The 12,077-nt window shown below is 38.2% G+C and overlaps 1 protein-coding gene across 1 annotated transcript; it reads left to right on the top strand.

Annotated features, from left to right (window-relative positions):
- The first annotated feature begins 1,978 nt into the window (after positions 1 to 1,978).
- Positions 1,979 to 11,875, top strand: LOC137915716 (angiotensin-converting enzyme 2-like). Its single transcript, XM_068758832.1, has 18 exons — positions 1,979 to 2,167; positions 2,287 to 2,445; positions 2,645 to 2,738; positions 4,806 to 4,949; positions 5,138 to 5,253; positions 5,345 to 5,450; positions 6,209 to 6,303; positions 6,433 to 6,605; positions 7,352 to 7,578; positions 7,703 to 7,847; positions 8,025 to 8,123; positions 8,634 to 8,756; positions 8,829 to 9,007; positions 9,558 to 9,616; positions 9,741 to 9,838; positions 9,948 to 10,064; positions 10,875 to 11,069; positions 11,153 to 11,875. The coding sequence occupies exons 1-18, from the start codon at positions 1,979 to 1,981 to the stop codon at positions 11,253 to 11,255; spliced, it is 2,421 nt and encodes an 806-aa protein (XP_068614933.1). The 3' UTR covers positions 11,256 to 11,875.
- The last annotated feature ends 202 nt before the right edge of the window (positions 11,876 to 12,077 follow it).

Raw genomic sequence — 12,077 nt, 5'->3', positions numbered from 1 at the left:
GAAACGGATGTTGCCGTGAACGACAATATTGTTTTTGTTTGATTAGTGAAATTGTTAATGTTTTTCAATAACTTGATACTTTTAACCTTCTTCTTTATCGTTGAGATCAGCTAGTGATGATGAGACTGTATAGGTGTTCGATGTGGTTCAGATTATAGACAATTGCCTGCTGTACACCTGTTTAATGAATAATTAGACTCACCTGTGGTTGAACTCTTGTCAATTTGAAGTCTAAAATTTAGCTTTGCGCCTCAGACTTTTATTGGGGTGTAGTCATTCAAGTGTTATGATCTTTAATGACTTTTTTGAAGAAAGTGACTTTTTTGTGTGTTTGTGTGTGTGTGGGGGGGGGGGGGGGGGTATCTGTGTGTGTGTGTCTATAAATGAACAAATCTTATTCGCAATCTATGGGCCTCAGGATTTGGGAGTATTTTGGAGTTTAATATCTCAAAGAAAATTTTGATTCTGAAAGGAAACCTCAGGTTTTCAGACAAATCTGTTCGGGTTAGGGGTGTGCCATGTCGTATCGTTCACGATAATGCCTGTTTTTTTTTTTTCTTCTATAACTTGTCTGCATTTGTGCTCAACATTGACAACGTACATACCGTCAGTCACTGTTAGAGTTCTATGCAATTTTAGTTTTATTGTGATTGTGACCATCACCTGCCATCTTGGCAGACTAGCCTATTCATATTTTATTAGTTTTATCACGATAATACCTGTTAAGCATTTGTTTTATAGCGCTCTTATTCTCTGTGTAAAAGTAGGCTTTTATTTTGTAGAAGCCTACAGGATGTATGATGTCGCTTTTAGTCCTGCTGTCTGCTGGTGTTCATGGTCAAGCTGCCGTTCCGCTGCACGACCTGAGAAGTAGCTCAATAAAAATGCCCATGAGAGGCTAAAGAGAACACGAGTGAAACCTTCATTCTTTTTGCACTCCTGCACGCCTTAACAATACCGGTACAATTATCAAAAGGGTATACACATTTCAGACTTGCATGTGCATGTGAGTGTGATTCTGACAACAAGGCAAGAAGTTCAGATGAAAAGTCAATCCACAAAAAAGGGGGAAAATACATTGAATTTATGTCACCACCTCAGAGAGCAACACCTGTTCCAGTACGAGGTGTGTGTAAATGTCCCGAGAGGAGAACTCAGCGGCTCATGCTAGCCACAGCCAAAACAAAGCACACATGGTTCAAAAGGACATCACCGTGTGTTTGACTAGATGTATGACAACAAAAGCAAACACTGGAAAGACATCACCGAAGCAGTCACCATTTACTTGGCAAAAGACATGATGCCAATCAAAACGGGTGGAGAAAAACCTCAATAGTAAAACTGTCAATGTGGATTTAGAGAATCCCAAACGTGCTGTTTTTGTTTTTGTATATTTGGTGTTATTAATATGTCTCTACATTTATCCTCTGTAGCTTAGTCCATACACGCCATGCCTACCAACTGTCCAGTCTAGTGCAAACATTCATCCATGAGGAGGACACCTCGCCAAAGGCATCAGCGCTGGTAAGCATTCTTGCAGTCAGAATGCCAAATACACATTCCCTCCAAAACATAAAATCTCTCTGGCAGCACATTTTATAGTGGCCAAGAGAAAAACCATGACGTTCATCTGGCATCGTGATTATGCCACGACTGTCAGCAGGCTTTGAATTTTACACCTAAAGAGTTCGAGTTGAATGTTAAATATACGTATACCTTTCAAAAAGGGCAATCTGACTGACAATGCATCTTGAGTGAGTGAAAGTGTAACACAGACTTTCCCCTTGTGAACAGCCATGTGACGTTCACTGATCCTCTAAAATGTCCTACCTGTAAATGACAGCTCAGATACACCCTGTTATGGCTCTGCTGTCCAAAGGCCAAGGCAGCAGCGAAGGTTATCGATACTTTATAATAGAGTACGACATCTGTCCTTCCTGGTGTTAGTTGGCGTGTGGATGAAGCAGAAGCAGCCAGGATGTCTGGTCGGATTCTTGTAATGCTGCTAGCTGTGTCCTGCATTGTTTGTGCTGAGACGGATGTGGAGAGGGAGGCAAAAGTGTTCCTGAAAAGGTTTGACGAGGAGGTCACGCCACAAATCTACAGGTACTCGCTGGCATCATGGGAATACAACACCAACATCACAAAGGAGAACTCAGACAAACTGGTAAGCCTTCAGAAACCTTTAAAATGCAGATCATGTAGTCTTCTTAGACTGGCTGGTGCTCACATAAACACAAGTAACTCATTTACATTGTTTGACATGTGTGTTTTCATTCTATCCAGGCAGAGGAAGGGAACATTTGGTCTGATTTCTATGCTCAAAAGTCGGACGACGCCCAGAAATTCCCTCTCGACAACATTACAGATGCAGAAATTAAATTACAGCTCATTACCTTACAAGACAAAGGTGCTAGTGTCCTGTCCCCGGAAAAATTTGCACACGTGAGGCCATATTAAAGTTTTTTCTCTTTTTGATTTCTGTTTTAAATTGTCTTCAAATATCAAATTCTAATATTGGAAAGAAAACAAAAACAAAAAAAACGTTAATATATAAGATTCATCTTCTGCTATAGTAATGTTCATTTTAATTGTCTCCCATGAACCCAAGCTTTGCAACTTTCTGCTTTTTCTCTACTTGCAGTTGAGTAAGATCACGAGTGATATGAGTACAATCTACAGCACAGCCACAGTGTGTCTCATCGACGAGCCCCTTAACTGCCAGACTTTGGAGCCAGGTAGGCCAACACTCTATTAAAAGAGGAGCAGTAATGGTGCAATGGTCAGATAAAGATGTTTATGATTAACACAGTCACTGAAAAAAGGAAAAAAATACTCTTTTAAATACACTTCCTGAACTGGAATGCACACATTCAGTTATTAAATTCAATAAAAAAAAGTGCTTTAAATACGCAAACTTTCAGTAGTTTTATTAAATGTATACATTTGAAATAGGTCGGCATGGTGGCGTAGTGTGTAGCGCTGTGTGGAGTTTGAATGTTATCCCTGTGTTCGTGTGGGCTTTCTCCGGGTACATCAAATAAACTGACTGAATTTTCCCTTCACAAAACAGCAAAAAAAGCAATAAAAAAAGAAAGAAAATGATTTAAACAAAAATGCGAGTAAGCAAACAAAATGCAAATTGAAAAAGAAAAATAGATTTCTGTGGCACCACTTTGGTTTCCTTTTCCTTTTCTTTTTTACACTTGATGATTCAGTACCCATCTCCACATGAAGCGATTAAGTAGTCAGCGGCACCTTGACCAGCGACAGCAGTAAAATGATTCTTGCACATTGTTGCATCAGAATTATAATCTAATAATTTCGTATTCTGTCGTAATATTAGGTACAGGACATATTTTTTAAACATTTACTGTGCTTACTTTTTATGGTCTGCGTTTTGTTAACTGATATGTTTCCACACCACTCTCATTTAGCTGTGGGAGAGTGCTAGTTTGAAATCGTAACTTAAATATAAAAAATATGTCATTTTTTTTATTTGATTTGTCTGTCTGTCTATCTGTTTGTTTGTCTGTTAGCAAGATAACTTGATGACGTTTTTGGGAAATGTTGGGATCTTACCAGGAAAAGTTGATTAAATTTTCGTGATGATCCAGAAGAGATCCTGGACTATGAATCACTGAAAACGTTTTTTTTTTAACATTGCAGTCAATGGAGCTTCAAAGGTCAGAAAATAATATTACATTTTACTGATTCAAAAATCAGTTAAAAATACACAGCAACAACGATTCACTTTTACTTTTCATGGTTGGTGTATAAAGATACCAAGAACAATTTCAAACATTTTGATGGTGATCCAGATCACCATGTGGACGGTGTAAATCTAATTATGAGGGGAATGAGCTGCTCGGTGGAGGTCTGTGCTCTCAGAGTGCTTTTCTCGTATTCGGTTTGGTTTCCTTCATAATGTTTTACTTACCCAGTACATATAAACAGTATAATATAAGGCATATTAATGCATAAGAAGTTACAGAATGTTATCTAAGCAGAGCTAAAATGTAATATCTTTATATATTTGTGTAAGTTATTTTTAAAAAGTTTAACTTAGTTGCATAGTTAGTCACTTACATCTCTGTGATAGGTGAGTAAGAAGTAGAATAGTTCCCTCTGAAATGCTGTTAATGTGATGGTTGTGTAGCTGCTAGATCCCAAGACGAAGAGACTAAAAATCACATAATACAGTCTTTATTATTCAAAATTTGTACCAAAACCAAAAACACTTCGAAACGTGCAGGAAAAACAGTAACTTAACCGGATGGCATTCCAAACGAAACGCACAGAAGCAAAAATACACAGCCAACAAAAAAAAAGAGGTATAAGATATGAAGTCCAACAGAAGCACTCAGGGTTAAAACTTCCTAAAGCAGCAAACGCTTAAACGAAAGGGCTTGAGAGCTTGAACAGAAGAGGGCAAATGGTCACCCCCAGAACACAGGAGGAGAGAACAGCAAAGTTTCCCAGGCGAGGACAAAAGCGTGCGCTGACAGAGGCTGTTCATAGAGCGCTGGTTAAATTCAGCTGAGATGAGTGTCAGCTGTCTTGTGGTGGAGAGGAGCCAAACTGCCCTCAGCTGTGCATGCTGCCAGGAAGAAACAGGGATAACCAATTAGGGCAAAAAATGGCAAAGGTGGCATGTCCAACCATAACGGTTACCAGTAAATACAAATATATTGTGAGATAATACATACGCAGTTGAGCAAATATAGCTACTGCTGCTCTATCATATATGTTTTGAGGCAGAATTTCACTTTTCCATCCATTTGATAATGACCTTCTCTTTTCAGGTCTCGAACATGTAATGGCTCACAGCAGAAATTACTCTGAGCGGCTGCATGTGTGGGAGGGCTGGAGGAGAGAGGTGGGAAAGAGGATGAGACCTCTGTATGAAGACTATGTGGACCTGAAGAATGAAGCTGCCAAACTCAATGGTGAAAAAGAGAACTGGATATTTGATGTAGACTATTGAAGATGTCTAATATGCTTAATGTGTGAATGCCAAAGAGACAAAACTACAGCCAGGCTGATGAGTTTTAACACTCATGTTGATTCTGTAAGGAAACTGGGTGTTCGCTGATGGATGAAGATAACTCCATCCGTTTCTGACACATGCTTACAGGTTTTGAAGACTATGGTGATTACTGGAGGTTTAACTATGAAACCATAGAAGAAGACCCAGAGTACAAGTACACCCGAGATAGGTTGATGGAGGATGTCCAGTCTATTTATTATGAAGTACGCCCAATAATTGTTTGACCCTCATGTGTCTTTATATCTCATTAGTTACCATACTTATTAACACCATTCATTTCTGCTCTGTTCATAGATCCTGCCTTTATACAGAGAGCTGCATGCCTATGTCAGATCCAGGCTCATAGAGGTCTACCCAGGACACATTGATCCAGAGGGCCCTATACCAGCCCACCTTCTGGGTAAGTTTTTGATCAGAACTGATAATCAATTGAGGAATCGAAGTAGAATCATCACCCTCATTCAACATTCCACACAATTCATTTTCTGCTCTGGTGTCTTTTGACTCATGTGAGTGAACACCTCATCATTGACTTCCATATTTTTTAGAGATTCAAGATTCAAAGACGTATTATCTTGCACAGAGACACAGTTGCATTGTACAGCAAAGACTTGCTGCACTCTCCTATTTTCAGACACATAATAAGATAAATATAAAACTTAAAGGTCTATAAGTTACCAAAAGAACAAGTGCATGAAAAAAGCAGAAATTACTGCTGATATAATTAAAAAAGAAAGGATGTAAAAGAAATCATTAAGTATGAACCCTCAAAACAGGTACTAATATTTATAAATGAGAATACTTGATTGGTAATCAATTACCAGTACTCAGTACCTCCAGATTTATGCCAAAGAATTCCTTGTCTGTGAACATGAGTATGCCTCCATCTGCTGGTCACATTGTATCACTATCAGCAACACTAATAAATACAACTCGTACGGTAAATAAAATGTTATTAGTTCTGTTGTTATAATACACATATTACAAATATAACATATGACATAGAAATACAAATACACATGGACACACACATGCATGAACGCAAAGACACACACACACCCAAGTACATCTGACGATGAAGCGCTGCTACACAGACAATATCCCAGTGTCTGCTTAAGGTACTGATGACCTTTTTTATTTATTTTTAATCTCTGTCAGGTGACATGTGGGGAAGATTCTGGACCTATCTATATCCTCTGACAGCCCCCTACCCTAATAAATATATCGATGTCAGCGAAACTATGGTGGAGATGGTACATTATAATTTATTATATTATATGTGTGTGTGTGTGTGTGTGTACTTTATTAATCCCAAGTGGAATTATTTTTTCCACTAGTATATTACACACTCATACCATCTTAAATGCCAACTTGTATTTCAGGGTTGGGATGAGGAGCGAATGTTCAAGGAAGCGGAGAAGTTTTTCGTGTCTGTGGGTCTATATGAGATGTTGCCAAATTTCTGGAATAACTCCATGATTCTGAAGCCTAAGGACGGAACAAAGGTGGTCTGTCACCCCACAGCCTGGGACATGGGCAACAGAGAGGACTTCAGGTGGGATAAATACACATATTTGCATATTATACATATTTTAATGTAATGTAAATATTATAAATATAGTAATTAAACTCTCATGCCATAAGACAATTTGAAGAAAGAAAACTTTGTATGGGTTAATGTGACTCACTGAGGAAGAAGCACTATTATTGTCATTACAGATTTAAATTTAGACTGCGTGGGCCAACCTTACCCAATGTTCCAAACATGCATATTTTTGATTACAAATATGTACTATATTGTATCTCTTAAAGTTTAAAAAAATTATATATTGTAGGACTTTTTGGACATAAAAGTCTTGCCATTATTTCATGATGATTTTGCATATGGACTTTTGTACTGTCCTGAGACAAGTAACAGATCTGTTGATCAGTATACAACATTATGGCATGTCATAAATATGTCTTGTTGGAACATTAAGATTAATCATAGATACATTATTTCCTGCTGATAAAGATAATCAAAGTCAAATATTAATCCATTTGATCTAAAATTGACTGTTTTGAGTGTTTAAAAGTTTGACTTCTGAACACTGTCCTTACAAAATATCAGCGATTCTCGCATGACTGGATAAAGTATCTTGTTTGATACGATACTATTTGACCTGTTTCCTCAGTTGTAACCAATCATTGGCTTGTTATAAAGATATAATTGCACTTTTATTGGTGTTTAAGATTATGCGATGTGTTTTTTGTCACACAATAAAACTGCTGACAGCAACTCTTCTCCCTCAATGTCCTCAGAATCAAAATGTGCACCAAGATCAACATGGATGACTTCCTCACAGTGCACCATGAGATGGGACACACCCAGTACCAAATGGCTTACCGTAACCTGCCCTACCTCCTGAGAGACGGAGCCAATGAGGGCTTTCATGAGGCCGTGGGAGAAATCATGTCCCTCTCTGCTGCAACTCCTGAACATCTGAAGAACCTGAACCTCCTGCCTGCTAACTTCACTTCTGATAATGGTATGGATGACCTGGTTAAGCCTAGACCAAAGGTGTCCAAAAAAATATAACTTTGTGTATTGTGTGTTTATATGTGTATATATGTATATTCATTAATTAAAAAAATAAAATAATTGTCTTGCAGATACAGAGATCAACTTCCTTCTGAAACAAGCACTCACCATTGTAGCAACACTGCCCTTCACCTACATGCTGGAGAAATGGAGGTGGCAGGTGTTTGCAGGGAACATTACCAAGGATAAATGGATGGAGAGCTGGTGGGAGATGAAGTAAGCCCTGAGACATTGATGTAGAATATGTTACTCATCCACGTATTTGTTTTTGTAGCATTTAGTAATTCACATACAACTTGCGCAAAAACCTCGTATCACAGTCATCACATGCAGACTTGCAGACTTTGCATGATGCGTGACAGCGTCCACTAGTGCTGACTGTTGTCATAACAGGAGGGAGCTGGTCGGGGTGGTGGAACCAGTGCCAAGAGATGAGACATACTGTGACCCACCTGCTCTGTTCCATGTTTCTGGGGACTATTCTTTCATCAGGTAAGCCCCCCCCCCCCCCACTGTACAACTGCACTTTAACATTAAAGCAAAGCTTTTTAACTCGAGTAAAATAGAAACTTGATCTGCTCTTAACATATGATTTAGTCAGTCCAATATATTTTAGTTTATGGTCAATATAGCGCTGTAGGTAGCGCTGTTGCCTCACAGCAAGAAGTTTAATTCTACTTATTCATGACATCCACATACATCACCAAATACTTTGCCCAACCAACCAAAGCTGGAGGGCAGAGCATGAACAACACGTGATACTGAAAGCCATGTCTTCTGACTGACATACAGCAGATGAAAAGACATGCTTCAAATATATTTTAGATTTGTTCATGTTGGCTGCAAACAAGAATCCCTCTTCCTGATGGAGGGTCAGAGTATGGAAATTGTCAGAGATTCAAAATAATGATTAATGATAGAAAAACAAGAGTTGGGTTGAACACAATTCAGCTATAAAAACTAAATCTGGTGTGTTTGTTCTTGTCTTGTCTCTTAATGCAGGTACTTCACTAGAACCATCTACCAGTTCCAGTTCCAGAAGGTGCTCTGTGATGAAGCCGGCCATAAGGGTGACTTGTTTACCTGTGACATTACTAATTCTACAGCAGCAGGTACCAAGCTGAGGTAAGGATGGCTTACTGCAGTATTCATGTAGAACTGATACAGTAATACATCATCATCTTTTTTCTCTATCAGGAATATGCTAGCGATGGGAAGGTCCCAGTCCTGGACCAGGGCTTTACAAAATATATCTGGTGATGTTAAGATGGACGCCCGCCCCCTGTTAGACTACTTTAATAAACTCCACGAGTGGCTGATTGCAGACAACAGGAAACACAACAGGATTGTAGAGTGGAGGACAGACATAAATCCATGTGAGTATGAGACATACAGGCACTAAAGTATGTACTTACCATGAAAGTAATTGTTTTAATGCTTTGTAATTCAGTGCATTAATATGCTTATTTGCCTTCATGTTGAACACTTTCTGATGGATGTAAAAAAAAAAAAAGCTGCCCTAGTGCTTTTTGCCATAGTGTGACATTTAATTACAAAGTCAAAAAGTCCCTGAAGGAGGCTTGAGGAAGTAGAACAAGTGCTGAATGAAGTCACTGGTGTCTTCATAGAAAGTACAGTCAACGTAAAGCCACTTCAATTTAGCAGGAAGTAAATTTCCAAAAGAGAAAACAAGACAAATATTCTAATTTATACATTTACTGTAGTGGCCCCACAAATATTTATTGATGTCTATGCTGTTTTTTGTGTATTTGGCCACAATAACAGATGCTATCCATAAACAAATACCAGTTGTTCCAGATCAGCCTAATATTTGATGTGCTACCTGAGAAGTGTATGTAACAGAAAGGTATACTGGTAAATAAATAAATGAAATTTGTGATTTGTGATTTTTTATATTTTTTACAGATTCAGGTAATGCCATTGGAGTGAGGATAAGTTTACGTGCAGCCATGGGTGAGAACGCTGTGAGTACTATCCATCATTATGGCTATTACTGATGCAAGGTTTCCAATATTAAATCAATGTTGCACATTTGAAGTGTTCTATCATCTGCCATTTCCCATAATAATCCATCAAAATATGTGTCAGTATCCCTGGAACGACAACGAGATGTACCTGTTCCAGGCCAACATTGCATACGCTTTGAGACAATACTACAGCCAAACGAACAAGACCCTCCTTTTCAAGTCAGTATCGTCTGCCTCACAAAGATGTGAAGACGCTTTAAGCTTTGCTATCTTCTGGCTATCTACGTCTTAACATTTACTTGAATGCTGTCTTTGTTTGCACTTATAGAGCAGAGAACGTCATCATTAGTAATGTGACTCCTAGAATCTCCTTCAACATTTTGGTCACTGACCCAACAACTCCCTCTAAATATGTTCCAAAGGATGATGTAAAGGCTGCCATAGAGTGAGTCTCTGGAGTCATTCAGAATACGAGCGTTTTGAATAATGGAAGTCGACATACATGCTTTACCCTGGCGCTTTAACCGCAGACTTCCTACCCAGAAAGCTCATTACCACTCCTAATCCTTTACCGATGTGCTACTAAATCGATAACATTGTAAGCGCACACCCTGACATACATCAGAATGTGTTGCTTGATCTGAAATGGTGTGAGATGTGGCAATTCATGAAACCATTTTTGCCTAAAATTGTAAAGAACTTGTGAAAACTGTCCCATGAGCAATGACCACAGCTCATGGCCAACCTTATTTGGGGACATGCTGGCCTGTTGCAGATCTTCTAAATGTGTGAACTGCCAAATAATTGTCAGTACAAATGAAAATAAGTAACGGCCAGATGCTATCTTAGTTCTTAGTCTGGTAACTCTTAACTCTTCCTGAAGTTCATCTGACTTGGTGTGATTAAGTGTTACATTCATTTTGTTTGAACAGTGAATTTCAGTGCAGATAAATTGTCCTTGTGGCAACTTCCTCTAACTTTATCTCTCAACATTTCCCCATCACAAAGGATGACTTCAATGAGTTCAGTGTTTTAGTCAATTATTAACTGCCTGTAAAAACAAAACAAAAAACATTGTCAGCATTAGTGCTAATTCTCATGTTAGTCTTCCGACATGGCAGACATGTTTAACTCAAGCCACAGATGTGCTGCCACATCTGTAGACTGACTCTATCTGTATTTATCATTTCTAATGTTTGGATGCTTTTCAGAAAGACTTCTTCCAGCTCAATAACTGTTTTAATATTGATTTCAGGTTATCTCGAAGTCGAATCAATGCGGCCTTCCATTTGAGTGATAGCACGCTGGAGTTCGAGGATATCATACCAACACTGGCCGCTCCTGTGCAGCAGCCAGTCGAGGTGTGGCTCGTGCTGTTCGGGGTGGTTATGGGAATCGTGCTGCTAGTGGGTATCTATCTCGTAGTTTCTGGAGTCAGAGACCGCAAAAAGTGAGTCCTGAGACAGAAAGCCACTTTCCACATGTTGGACGTTTAAAATTGTGAGACCTGTCATGTTTCATTTGTGTTTTCAGGAAATCTGCAGGTACGGGTTTGGTGAATCCCTATGATGAAAGCATTGATGGACAATCTAACAAAGCCTTTGAGGACCATGACGGTGAACAAACTGGATTCTGAATCCACCGCTGTTACTGGCGACCAACTGGATGGTGTCTCAAGGCCTATGAACAGGAGAGTCATTGTTCCAGAGAGGAAAGGTAAAAAAAGAAAATTCAAATAAAAGTAAAGCTGGATCCACACTGTTCATGTTCAATCAAACATGAACATAATTTTAATGTATGTGTATGTGATTTGTCAAGGGTTTTTGTCTTACCTTTAAAGACTATTGTATTATAAATTCCCTTGGGGAAAAAATCATTGTTATTAATTGTAAATGTTACAATATGAATTTATTTACAGAGTGCAATTTTGCATTTTTGATATTTAAATAGCTGAAAGATACATACATACTGGAACATTACATGCACTGACCTGCTCTTAATTTGATTTTAGGACTTTAAGTTCTACCTAAGTATATAAATGCAGTATAAGTAAATATATAAAGTAAAAGTTAATTAAAAGAGTAAAGTCTAAAGCACATAAGTGTTGTATTTTATTTTATTTTACTGGTTCTATATTGAATATTAAAACCTAACAGTGTATCATTTGATTTGATTTTGTGCTTTATATAGAGTCCTCTGTGGATTTGTTTATGTCCTCCCTTTTTCTGATGAATGGGTGATGGAAGATCCATTTGAAATGTGATTGGTTGTTTGTGTTATAGTTTTAAATTCAAGTTTATAGAACTGGTAAATAATTTTAACCGAGATAACACAATAGTAAGCAGCTGACCTATTTCTACTGAAATCCTTTTACTTATGTTTAAATTACTTGAGCTAATAAATTCAAATAATTTAAGGAAATCCTTTTCATTGATCTGAACTCACACACCAAGTCTTA

Source organism: Brachionichthys hirsutus, unplaced genomic scaffold, assembly GCF_040956055.1.
Source record: "Brachionichthys hirsutus isolate HB-005 unplaced genomic scaffold, CSIRO-AGI_Bhir_v1 contig_206, whole genome shotgun sequence".
NCBI classification, from domain to species: domain Eukaryota; kingdom Metazoa; phylum Chordata; class Actinopteri; order Lophiiformes; family Brachionichthyidae; genus Brachionichthys; species Brachionichthys hirsutus.
Note: the sequence above shows the minus strand (reverse complement) of the source record. Positions and strands in the feature narration are given on the sequence as shown.

What these genes read in the sequence shown, in the direction of transcription:
- LOC137915716 (XM_068758832.1), top strand. Translation starts at nt 1,979, where the DNA reads ATGTCTGGTCGGATTCTTGTAATGCTGCTAGCTGTGTCCTGCATTGTT. An exon ending in TATACCAGCCCACCTTCTGG is followed by an intron (nt 5,451 to 6,208) that starts GTAAGTTTTTGA and finishes AATCTCTGTCAG; the next exon opens with GTGACATGTGGGGAAGATTC. An exon ending in GATGTAAAGGCTGCCATAGA is followed by an intron (nt 10,065 to 10,874) that starts GTGAGTCTCTGG and finishes TATTGATTTCAG; the next exon opens with GTTATCTCGAAGTCGAATCA.